The sequence below is a fragment of the Stegodyphus dumicola genome, chromosome 3 (genome assembly GCF_044657685.1).
Source record: "Stegodyphus dumicola isolate Sdum_Otavi_A_Nest chromosome 3, ASM4465768v1".
Classification (NCBI taxonomy): Eukaryota; Metazoa; Arthropoda; class Arachnida; order Araneae; family Eresidae; genus Stegodyphus; species Stegodyphus dumicola.
In genome coordinates, this window is record NC_140770.1 from 34337210 (window position 1) to 34351035 (window position 13826).

At 30.9% G+C, this 13826-nt stretch overlaps 1 protein-coding gene across 5 annotated transcripts in view; it reads right to left on the bottom strand.

The window, feature by feature from the left end:
• Nucleotides 1-13826, bottom strand: part of LOC118186388 (B-cell receptor-associated protein 29-like) — a 29283-nt gene that overhangs the window by 3210 nt on the left and 12247 nt on the right. For all 5 annotated transcript variants that reach the window (XM_085812750.1, XM_035356472.2, XM_035356474.2 and 2 more), the window contains 4 exons: nt 9061-9193; nt 3977-4097; nt 3329-3419; nt 89-202 (listed from right to left, as the gene is read on the bottom strand). In XM_085812750.1, coding sequence (XP_085668876.1) covers nt 89-202; nt 3329-3419; nt 3977-4097; nt 9061-9193 — 459 coding nt within the window. The remainder of the gene's footprint in view (nt 1-88; nt 203-3328; nt 3420-3976; nt 4098-9060; nt 9194-13826) is intronic.

Below are 13826 nucleotides of genomic sequence, written 5' to 3' on the forward strand. Positions count from 1 at the left end.
AGAAATTGTTACAAATTTTATTTGCGTGAAGTTTCATAGTTCAAATATAATGGAGACCAAATGTTATCTAGCCCATTCTATTACTTACTTTCAATATCTGTATTTAATTTGTTGTACTCTAGGAGCATGGTTTTGTATTCTTCTGTAGTAAATTCAATACGAGATTTAATATCTTCAATATCCTTTTCTGCAGAATTCAATTCTGAAAAAGTAATTGAAATTAGAACATACATAAAAAGGAAATATCTGCAATTATAAAATGATAAGAGAATTTTCTAAAAATGATTTTCATGTGCAAATAATTTAAGCATTAAAATGTATTTCAAGATTAATATTTTATGTCAAAAGATCTCTTTCAAGCTCTTATTTCTAATGAGGATACTTAACCTCTGTATTAATTAAAAATTTAATAAAATCAGTATATAAGGATAATTAACTGTAAAATTATCCTTATATACTGATTTTAGTAATTTGTCACACCTGAAGTCAACTTCTAAAATAATTGCATTTAAGCATTTATTGATTGTATCACACATTATATTTTTTTACTAAATTAGACTTTTTAAAATTCTTAGCTAGAAAATTTAACACAGTATACATATTTATCACATAAATTTTTTTATAAAACACCATTTTAAATTTTTCCTGTTGTATTAGTAATATATAATTTATAAAATTTAAGAAGACAGAAATAAACTAAGAAAGATTTGCTTTTTGAAGTAAACTCAGTTTTGCCATGCATTTGCATCTTTTTGTTTACTTTTTTTTTTTTTTAAATCCACTCCCATCACATTTTCTCTTGATCCTGTCTTATTTAAAGGATAAAACAAATTAAGAATAATATATATTGGTAGGTTTCTATCAACAGCTCATGTTTAAAACGTGTTAGCCAATTTATATCCTATTCCCGAATAGCTATGCAATAATGCTGTCGCAAATAATGAGGAAGAATGAATACCAGTCCATGAACTTAGGTTTATAGTAGTTAATAGAAGAAATGGCAGCTGCTGGATCTGAACATCTGTAAATATAATGCTATCAATCTAGATACTGGATGTCTTATGCAAAATGGCAAAATAAACATCACTGCGCACTAATTATAACCATCTAATTTCCTACCTCAATGAATTTACATGGCATGATGGTGATTGCATTAAAAAAAACAAATGTTTTCAGAAATGTTATATGAAATCAGCAGTTTTATGCCTCCTATGTAATCTGAAATTACTTTGGTAAAATCTTTTTCATATATTAATAGCTGTCTTATTTTTTTGTATTCGTTCTGGATTTATTAGTCATCTATGAAACTGTATGCATCATTAAGACTGCATCTAGTTTTATTTACACCATCACTAAGGCACTAAGTTATAGCCCATTAACAGAAAAATGCCTCAGTGCTAAACTAATATACTATGAATATTAATTATTAATGCTAAATTTAAATTCTGAACTAATTTAAATAGGGAAGAAAAGTTAAATTTCAAATCTTCAGAGTAACAAGAAGGACTAAGATTTGTTTTTACAGGTAGGTTTAGAGGTTGCTTAGATAACCACACACTCAACTAGACTGTATTTATTCATTAGTTAAATCAAAGGTCAAATTACAACTATTCACAAAGCAAGGTCTTTTCAATTTAAAGACAAGCAAGCAAAAGTGTTAGCAGTCAAGAGAGATAGGGCATTTAGACTACCAAGCTGTGCACACATTTTTCATATATCAAATGTCATTTCCATTACAGATTGTTTCATCTCATCAATAGGAATTCCTATTTTATAAATTTAATTATTATATAGCTGTTATTTTAATGCACTTTGTTCAGGTATACATCACACATAATGAATATACCAGGCTGCTAATTTCTGTTAAAAATGCTGGAACCATTGCATTACCTGCCCAATCTTGACAAGAATCACCACACAAATTGCAATATGTTATCTGTATCTGCAAATATGTTATCTGCAAACCCACTAATGGTCGCATGCCAGCATGTAATATCACAATCTATCTCAGTAGTCTTGGTAGTAATTTACACAATTTTGAAATTCAAGGGTCATGTTTGTGATTTCTGTTTGTTGTAAATTAGTTTGTGGAGTTCTTCCCCCTTGTACGCCACTGTGGAGTTTGCCTGCTAATGAAAAAGAAAGCATTTAATTTTTTACGAAATATGGCGTTCTGCTTACTAAGAGTGCACATTCCATGAAGTTTTTTGTGCAATTCTGTAATGTTTAAGTTAAAACAGGTTAGTGTGAACATAAACAGCAGTGCCAATTTGCTCTGCAATGCTGAGAATTGTACAATTCTCTGATTTTTTTCAGCTAAAAATGATTGCTGTGCACAGACACAAAAAAACTGAGAAAACAGGGTGTTTTATTATGGGCATTTGTTGCCACTTTTAATTTCGTTAATTTGCTACTATTTTATTAAATTCTATGTGTTTCGTTATGGATGTTTGCTTTATGTAATTTTTACTGTTCTACTACATATGTCTTTTGCATTTTTTATTTCATAAATCTGTTGTTTTATATAATTTTCAGCATGCTGTTATTTTTTAAAGTGGCTACTGTTTTTCGTATGTTAAATTTGCAAAAAATTAGTCACCAATGACTGACAACTTTGCAGGATAGTGGGCCAATAATGCAATAGTGCCAAAATGCTAGTGAAATTTTGATGAAATTATACAAACATATGCACTAATGAATGTATACAATCAATTTAAAATGTACTACACATACTCAAAGATTTAAAAATATAGTGCCTTTATGCAGTCTTGTAGTGAGCTTTAAGCATCATATAGATGACAAAAGATTTGCATGACAGATGCTTCAAAAGATGTAACAACCATTTATGGAAACAACAACTAGTTACGAAATTTTTCTCTACATGGAACTTAAGAAACAAAGCAGTTTCTTCAGAAGCCAATACTTGCTTACACTACTATAAAATGGCAATAAAGGCAGAAGAAGACACAGCAGAATAGCAACAATCAATATTACAGCTTTGAGTTATGCCAAATAATGATTCTCGAAGATACTAAAGCAACAAGAATCTACATAATTTTCATAAATTTGCAGGACTAGTTTCAAAGGTTTGAATATAGAACCTTCTTCAATTGCATGAGTATTCCTGCACTTAATAATAATAGGACTTTATTTTACAAGTCTGGAAATTTTAAGAAATTAAATATTTCTTACAGAAAGTTACTAAAATGAATTATGTTTTATGTAGTACATAATATTCCATTTTGGAACAAGAATTTTCTGTTATAATATAAATTTTAAAATTAATACAAATTAATTCAACAAATTTTCATTTAAAGGAAGAACTTACTGCACTTTTTTTCTTTAAGCTCTTTATTAAGAAATTCTATTTCTTCACCACTTTGAACATTTAATGAATGGATTAGGCGGACTTTGTTTTCCTAAAAAATAAAATGCAAATGCCAAGAAGAACAAATAAATCATATGTACAATAATATACACATAACTCAGTCTTACAGGAGTTAGTTCATAGAAAATTACAAAGCAAACTACTTAATATAAATATCAGCATAAGATTATCAAGTAACAGTTAAAAATATTTTACATAGTAAATGCAAAAACATATTTCTAAATTTAGACTAAGCTGGTTTTAAAAAATACTCCATGCATTTTAAGGAAGACAGACAATAAACAGTAAAAATATTCAATACCATAAGTCTGAATTATTTAGATAAGTAATATAAAATGTTAACTATCAACTTTATATTAAAAAATGTGTTAACTTCTAAGTCAAGCCTTTTAAAATTGGCAGCTTATTCAGATATAATCTTCACAACTTCTACAATACACAGAATTATAAATATTAAATTTATGTTTATACGGAACACCTAAAACATTACAACTATATCTGCTTCTCAAACAAATTCATGAAATATATATATAATTTTTAAGCTCATTTTATTTTATTTTTTAAATTATTTATTTATTTTACACATACTTCTTTTCTTTGAAGTTTTTGAAAAGTTTCTGTTGCACTTTGAGCTCTTTTCATGGCAGTTTCATTCTCATCAAGAAGCTCTGCTTCTTCCAGTATTAGCACAATAAGTCTTCTTATTACTCTAAAAAATAAAATGTACATAAAATATATTAGCTTTTAGCTGCATATGCTAAATATATGCACATTTAAAACACTTGAATACTGTAGAAATATTAATTAATGACTCTCGGGAATCATTTATTTTGTTTAAAAATTTATCCATTTGAACATTGGGAAGAGTTTATGAGATATGTAATTATTCATATTTTACAGTATATTTACTGGAAACTTACAGAAACAAATAAAATATAGCAAAAGATAAATTATTTCATTTAATTATATTTTGTGTTTTTTCCTTTGTGAAATTGGACACACAATACTGAAATTTCATATTTGATAAATGTAACATTAAATATGAGACTTGCATTTTGAAAAATATTAACACTCTACACTGTGATTCATAGCAGACAGGGTTTATAAATATTAAAATATTTTCATAGCAAAAACAATCATGCTAAGTTTACTCACTATAAGTGTTTTTTAATGCACACTTGTCAAATATCAAAACATTTTAAAAATTTGTTTATTTCTAAAAAAAAAGTAAAATTTGACTTGAAATTATGCAACAGCTCAGTTCAGCTGCAATTGCCCAAATAAGTACCCTATATATGAATAGAGATCTGTTGATTTACAGATGGCTTCATTTTTCAGTGCTAAATGGCTGTTCCAAAGTAAGATAGGAAAGACTATGTTCTTTACATTAGTGAGAATTTTTGAATCTTGTCCATAAAAAGACTACATGGTGTTAAAATTTCTTGCACGTAGCAAATCCATCTCTTAGGTTAGCCTTTTCAATAACTAACGAATTAAAATAAAATAAATTACTTTAAAAACTTCTTGATGATAATATTAACTTTGAAAACAAGGACATTTTTATAAGAGATAAGATTATTTGATTCATTAACAAATTATCTGAACAAAAAACGTCTTGGACAATGAATGGTGGCTCAATTTATGAACATTCAACATAATTTTCAAAGGTGTTGAAAGTAACCACATAACACTATGTCACATAAATACTCAGGGACTTTCAGACACATCCTTTGCTTACCTATCATTAACAAAGCCTGGTAGAAAATGGCTTAAAAGTCAATTTATTCGACCTTAAGAAAATTATGGCCTGATCAGGTTGCATGTGGAGACTGAGTGCTTTGGCACTTAGAATTCTTATGTTATCTATGATATTGTGTTTCTAGGCTCAGAAGTTAGCAATGAATACATGGAGAAGTTACTACAGGACCATAAACAATGAGAAAGAACTACTACAACTTCAGCAGTAGCAATTGATTTTGGAAGAAATGTGTCTGGAAGAGGAGGAAAGAAAAATGATTCTAGCTCTCTAATCTGCAAAATCTTTGCAAAATGAGTTGCAAAGTCATTACATAATGATATCATCTTGATGAAGCAGCAGCATAAGCATTTTTAATGACAATACCATGGCTCAATTTAGAAACATTAAAAAAATACAGAAAATCACGTTGCACAAATTCTGAACGAATGTCAGCATTCACTTAATCGCTCGGTGTACATCTGAAATATTTGCTAAGTACCCTTATTTCTCACTTGTACTGGGAAATTCAAAATTCCCCATGTATGGATGCTTAATAAAATATATTTTTGTTACATTTTTAAATAATATTTTATTATTAAAACACATTATATGTCAAACTAGAAGAAAGCTTCAGTAACACATCTAAATAAACAGAAATACATCTAAATAAACTGTTGAATTTGATTTTAAAAAGAATTCTAAATGAGAAACATTCTACATGAGAAAAGAAAAAATGCCAAAAATAATTATGTGACTGACGTTATACAGTCTATTTATTACAACTTAAACTGTTATGACGCTTTGCACAAGAGTCCTTTGCTTTTACAGCACCTCTCTGTCTCTCTTCTTGTTTCATCTCCACTAGAGCATATTTGTGCTCGTCACATATACCAGTGAAGCAAATATTTGGTTTTTTAATGATGTATTTCGTACATTCATCGGAGAATGTCGATATTCTTCAATTTTGGTCTTTCATGGTAACACATATATCTATAGCAGATGCGATCGATCTGCTCCAGAGCTGATTCACTTAAATGAATGAAAAGAACAGTTGCTTCCAGAAAATGGAGTTCTCATTTACAGTCACTGAGAGTTCTTGTTGGGAGTATGGCAGGAACCCAAATGTGCTAGTTGTTCACAAGTTGATTCATTTTACTGAGTGAACAAATACCTGTTTTGCCAAAAAAGAGTTCATGTTGCAAATATGTCAGGGAATTTTGATTACCATTTTAACCCCTTCGCGCCAACTGTCACGTCTACGTGCCAGCAACGAACACACTCACTTTCCGGCTGACACGCAGGCGTGACAGAGCGTTTTCCCATTCAGCCCCGACTGTCACGTATTTATGCCAGTGTCCTGGAGCGTTTTAAAAACTATAATTTCTACCACAAGATGGCACTGTATATCCATATGGTTTCAGATACATGTACATTAGACCTTCTACTTGAAATGAGAGAAGCATGACTCACGTACACGTGTTTTGATTATATAAACAAAAGGGGAAATAAATGTTTCCAAATGGCGTGATTTATGATGTCTCTTTAAATTCGCACGTGGTAGTCGTTTATTGTAAGTAGAGAAGTTTTATTTTCGCTAAAGCGTTGGGTATTTCGGTTTGCAGTTAAGTTTTTAGAAAATAATTAGATCTTGTTAGACGTAAATTCTTTCTGTTTTTACCGTTGCAATGTCGAAGCGTTGAAAATGTTTAACAGAGCATGAAATAGCAGAAATGATGCAAAATGTTTCAGATATCAATTCTGAAACAGATTCTGATAGTAGTGATAGTGATACTATGATATATTCTGATCATAAAGAATCTGGCGAATCTAATGATGATGAGGACATTTCGGACATCTGTATGCCGAGTACATCAAAAGCAAGTACTTCTCCATGGTCATCCACAATAGAAAATTTGCAGAATTTGGGATTCCGTCATTATTCAGTACCCATCTTTCAGAAAAACTGTTAAATGGTATCAGAAGCTTTTCTTCAATATCATGGATATGGCTGTATTTAACGCCAATACTCTTTTCAAGAAAAAAAGTAAAAAAAATCTTCCTCTCCTGAATTATTGGCTTAATTTAGTTAATCAAATTATGTATTGGTATTCCTCTAAAAGCACCAATGTTAATATCACACCAAGATCAGCAGAATCATTAAATCCACTCAGATTAACTGAAAGACATTTTCCAAAACTTTGTTCAGAAGAGACTGATAAGAAAATGAGACGACGATGCTTCGTTTGTTCACGTTCCCGGAAAAATCCTCCAAAACGGCAAATGAGTTATTACGAGTGCAAGGAATGTAACGTAGGACTGTGTGTAGATCCCTGTTTTCAAATTTTTCATACGAAAAGAGAATTTTAAGTAATATATTTAGTTTTCAGATGTATAATGTTAAAAGTCATAAAATGGTGAGTAATGAAAATAAAATGTGTATAATATGCATTTAAACAAGAAATAAGGTAATTAAAGTAAATATAAAAATATCTATAAATCATAAGCCATTTAAATACTCTATAGAGCATTATTAAACAATGCGTTGATACTTCGGAAATTTCATGGATTTAGGCTTAATACCAAGAAAAGCCCACGGCCCTGGACAGACGCTCGCGTAGATACTGCCGGCCTCCGCGATAAGCGCACGTTTGCGCTACCTGGCGCGAAGTGGTTAAGGAAGACAAGAATATTTATTCTCGCATCTTGAAAATGACTTTCATTTTTATCTTTTCCCCAACTTTCTGGAAACTTTTCATTCTAGAATTATTGCAGAAAGGAAGTCTTAGGTAATCTCAAGACTACAGTTGAAAGAAATCAGTTTTAGACATTAGCTATTCTGATTCCACCGCTCAATTCATTTCTTTTCACCCTTCACTCAACATGTCTAACCATTCCCAATCTTACTGCTTGTTCCATTCTTTCCACGCTTCAATCCATCCTCACTAAATGCTTGATTCTCTCCTCATTCTCGATGTTCTTCATAAAGGTTATTTTTAATGAGCAGAGAGTCATTCAAAAGAAATGATTCAGTTCATCATTCATTCAATTAAGTGAGGTTTATGTTGAAAAACTGCATTTTAAGACTGATGAAAGTTAGTGAAATAAAAAAAATTATATGCAAATTTTTGGAATTTATACCACGTTCCTCATATATATATATATATATATATATATATATATATATGAAAGTTTTTCTAAAAGAAAACCTTTCAATATATTAATAGTTTCTAAATATTTCTCAAAAGATGCTTACAATAATGTGAAATCAAATTTTACTCCAGTTTCCTAAGGCAATTGTAGCTGGAAAACTTTATTATATGAAACAGATTTACATCATATGGTACAGGGTAAGGCACTCTTTGCATAACTCAACATTACATATTGGATATTCATTTCACTGTTTCAGGAGATTCTCCTTTCTCTCCTCCTGAATGAATTTTGATTCTCTCCTTCTCCTTTTAAACTTTTAGTGGGAGATATATATCCCATTGGTAGTCAAAGGGTTAAGGCACAAACAATACACACTCTTTTTAAAAACTTATCAGGGCCTCTGGCAACTGTGACTTTCACAACTCCATTAATCATGTCAAGTTCTTACATAAAAAATCAGACAATGGAAGGTAGTGCTATAATTACTTATTGAAATGATTAAAGAGATCATAAGTAATGATGCAAAATTCTACCGGCGACAATTTTACAAAGTGGAAATGCTCTCCCTCACATGGTCTATTGTGGTCCTAAATATTAAGACACGGAGAATATACAGCCTTTTTTAAAACTTATTGAGGCCCCTGGCAACTATGACTCGCACAACACAATTAATCATGAGGTTTTACAGAAAAAGTTGTTGAAACAGATACATTGTAAACATTAAATCTAATTAAACATTAAAATCTAATTAAACAGTTCCAATTTATTATTTACTACTACTTACAGCCATAAGAAAACAGTAAACCCAGATATATAATAATTCCTTTGTGACCGAAATAGTTTCATATTGATTTGAAGTTCTGCTTCATAATCTTTTGTAGATTTGTGAGAATATTTCATCATTTCTCGAACAGAATCTGAAAAATACTGGCAAATGTTAGACAAAATAAATGCACATACTATATTACATAAGAATGAATTTGTTCAGACATGATCATGTAGGATAATTTTCAGTTATGTAAAATTAAAAAATAAAGCAAAATAAAACCACACAGAATTTCTTTAATTTACTGTATAATAAGCTTTTAACCGCTTGCCTGATTATCCTGAGTTATCTCGGGTTCGTATATATTGCAGTTAATTATTACCCCGAGAAAACTCGGGCGAAGCAGAATTTGTTAGTACGATTTCTTTTATCATGGTTTTACTCGGTCTGGAGGAAATGAAAGGAAATATTCAGCTTTGATTGACAGTTTGCCAAATTTTGTTGGTTGCGCGGTTCTTTTGGAGGGACTGGTCGCATGTTTCCCCATTGTATAGTATACGTTGGCTTGTGGATTAGTAATGTATAAAGAAGGATGCATGCGTTGGGAAAAAAATAAAATTATGTCGATGATGCAAGATAGCGAAAGCGATGATTTTTCAGCTTATGATTATGCTTTCGCACATGCAAAAACCAATTTTTGAACACACAATTTATGCTAAAAATCTGAAATGAAAACAAAAAATTTAGATAGCAAAAATGTAAAGTTTCTAACCAAAAATATTTGACAAGAATCCATGTACACAGCCATATGTTTTAACTTTAAAAAAATCTACGAATTGCACAATCTAGGCAGCAAAAGAATCTATGAACTACGCACACCTCGCTTTAATAAATTAACATAACAACAATAAATTTCAAAGAATACCATGTACACAGCATTCTGTTTGATTTTGCTATATCACATGTCTTTCTGTGATTCAAAATTTCAAAAGTAATGATAAAAACTTCCTCCAAAGTTAACTTACTACACGAAAACCACAATTTGAATCTTAAACTTCGCTGACAGCCACATACTTTAGCAGCAACCATTTGACTGCAAACCCACACAAGTCTATCAGAAACACCATTCTTCATCCGACTTCTCACATCAGCTCTGCATTTTGGACACGCCAAACTCCGTTTTAGAAGCCCTGACTCTCACAGAAATTCCAAAAATGCACTTTTATCCGCATAAACACACCCGTGAACAAAAGACTCGTTAACAACTCCAACATCATACTAAATTTACTTTCCACACAATCTAACATACGTGACTGAAATCTTGCCACCACATCTCTGAGTTTCAATGTCAAAAGGGTTGCCATACAAAAAGCATAGTCCACCAAACCATCCCACAGCACAGAATTGTGCCAAAAACCAGTGCAGAACACATATCGCCACATTTGGCAATCTTAGGGTGCATATAAGAACCTTAAAAATAATTTTATATTGTCTCAAAAAAAGTAATGGGACTAATATTCTGATTTCCGAAAAAAAAAATTGCCAAAAATTTTAGATACATTAAATGAAATTTTAAAATGAGATTTTATTTATGATATGCCATGTGTTCTATTTACATCAAATACAGTCCCCTCAACCTAATTTTCTCTAATTACTTTACATTAATAATCCAGATTGTTATTCTGAAGAAATATTTTACTTTCAAATTTTATATTCCATTTTTTGCCAAATATATTCTATAAAATTAAATCTCTACAATAAGAAAGTATTTTGAATGTTTCAAGAATGTTAAACTATACCCAGAGTTGCAAACTCGTAGCAATATCTTTAAAAGATCAGTATGTGGGTAGAGTTTGTAATTATTTTATAGGTTCAACTGTTATGTGTATAATTTTAAATCTTATTTTAAAATATCAGTATGTTTTTATTGATCTATTACATATTAATAAAATAACAGATTATCTGCCTAACCCTCCCACAATCCAACCTCAGATGACAATTTTTTACCAACCTGAGACATGAAAAACAGCTCCAACATCCATAATAAAATATTGAAAATTACATAAAACAGCAAAAAATAGCTAAATTAAAAATGCAAGAAACAGGATGGCTCAACCTCAGGGCAGTAGGAGCTGTGTGTTAGAACTCAGGAAAATTTAAGAACTGTGACTGTATTTTCTAAGAATCACATTCGTTTTCAACAGATTTGCATGGGAAAAATATTAATGAGAATTCTGCCCTTTCTTTGTGTAATTAATGTAACTGTACGTAAATATAAATAGGAACTTTTATTTCTTCTGCTGTATATTCAGGAAAATTGTTTCTAGGATGTATAAACTTGAAACTATAGCATAATACAACAGAATATTCTTTTTTTCAGACAGAAAGTCTTTCTACACCTTATAGTTTTTGAATGGTTTCAGCAGAAATATATGAAATCAAAAGAAGGAATAGCAATGGTCTCTGAAGAGTGTATGAAACATGGATTTAAAGCTGAAAACTCTGGTTTAAAAGCATTCCATAAACAATTTCTCAAGAAGAAAAATTAACTAAAAAAGGCTGACTGCAATGGCTATAATCCCTATGAACTTCTTGAAAGGCTTGGCTGTGACAAGGTCACATTGAATTAATTCTTTACAACATTATGGCAATATTTAGATATTTGCATCAGATTCCACTGGTGACAACTTCATTTTTTTCACCTTACAACTTGTGTTGTAAGGTGAGGAACAGATTTCATCAGACAACTGTTGCAGGAAAGTATTGCATCAGACAACTGTTGTAAGCGGATGAAAGTATTGCATCAGACAACTAGCCACTTAACTTCTGTTTGCCTGGTTAGCTGAAGGTATTTTGCGATTGGTTGCCTTCTGCCGCTGGATTTCTTTCATTGGCTGCAAAATTTAACTGTGAGTATAACTGTTGAACTTTATAAAAGGCGGTAATTTTGTCCACCTCGAGAGGAGGAGATTGTGAAGGTGCGATATGGAGATGCTGCATGAAGAAAAACGGTAGGAGTGGGGTGATATGCAAAATTTTGGAATTTATCGTGCAAGCTCTCTTAGTCTCCCTGTGTGTATGAAGGAGTGAGTTTTCTTTCTTTCTGATGCTGTAGCTACAAAATTTAAGCTGATCTCTTTCTTCCCGGGCTTGGCCTTTTTTTTGCCCGGCAACCGATTTCATCCCGATGAAGAGCACCTGCACATACCACGCCTGCTGCAATATACCTGAGCTGCAATATACCACGCCTTCGAAGGGCTACATGGAAGCATTGATCTACTAATTTTTCTGAGTGAGGAGGCCTCATATCACCCTGTGACACAACATATTAGAAAAAAAGAATATTTCTTCAACATTGGTAGTATTCAATAAAGCAATAATTCAATTGACCTGGATCCTGTCCTGGTGTAAGTAGCCACTATATTCCTGTTTATCATAACGTGTGACATATACTTTTGCCACCGCAACCTAGGGAACAGACATTTTACCACAAGGGCTATATGAAGAATGCAGCTCACTACACAGAAATGCTGAAAAAACTTAATTACAAAATGAACAAATTAGGCCAGTGAAACGAGAACACATTTTCAAGGATGACAATACAAGATCTCTTTGCAGTCATCTTTTATAAAGTACATGCTAAAATTTGATGGGCTTATCCATTAAACATCTGCTTTTGTCAAATCAGGAGAGAAGTGATAACATTTTTTTCCTGAGCAAAACAAAAGGGAACAGTACAAATACCTTAAAACAGTTGTCAAACTTTTGACATTGCATGGATGTATTAAATGCACAGTTATAATGTTTTTTACATTATTTAGTACATTATTTCTGATGTTGAATCTTTTCCACATTTCTATTGCTTCATCTATCCCACCAGAAAATGCAATTAATTGAGTTTAAATAATAAGTAAAAATTTAAATTTAAAGAAAGAACTTTCACAACTTAGATTCAGAATGCAATGATTCTGTTTCTTCCTACTAGAATGATGCATTGATCAGTTAACCTGTGAAGTGATGTACTGATTTATTGATTAGTTGGGTAGTTACGAGAACAGGCATATTAGTTTTAGGAGCTAGGCTTTCAGTCATTAATATCTGGTTTTTAATTTATCAAACAATTATTATGTATTTTGCTGCAAGAAATTTTTATATTCTCCTTACTATCTTTAAGCTGAAGTACCAATAAATATTTCAGTTGCTTTCATATGCTTGTTATTATCAATTTATCTCCTAGGACTTCATAAAAAAAGAATAGTAATTTAGTAAAGAAAGAATAAAAAGTCATCTAGCAATCAAGTAAGGTTACTCAGTATTTACATGAAGTGTAATTTGAGTGTAACCTTCTACTATCAAATACAGGAGATATAAAACTATAACAGGATTTTGTGAAATATTAATGGAATGTTAATAAAGATCTTTACTATATATAACACATACTAATTTCATTCTCCTATCGACAGTAATATCTTAATTAATAAAAATCTTTCTGCTTATCTGTAATCCATCCATCCCAATTTTTTTTTTTAACATTCAGTATTGCCATGTTTTTGTTACACTTTGGCATATTTATATAAAAACAATGCACACATTACACATGTATTTGAGTACATGTAGATCTAATTTTATTAAATTTAACCAACATTTTCCTAATCACTATTTTTCTCCCTTAAAGTGCTTTTTTTCCCTCTATGAAACATAATTGAACAGAAGAATTCGCTGACTGACAAAATTAAATTAAAATGTTGGATTTCTTCAGAAATACATTATTATGACAAATAATA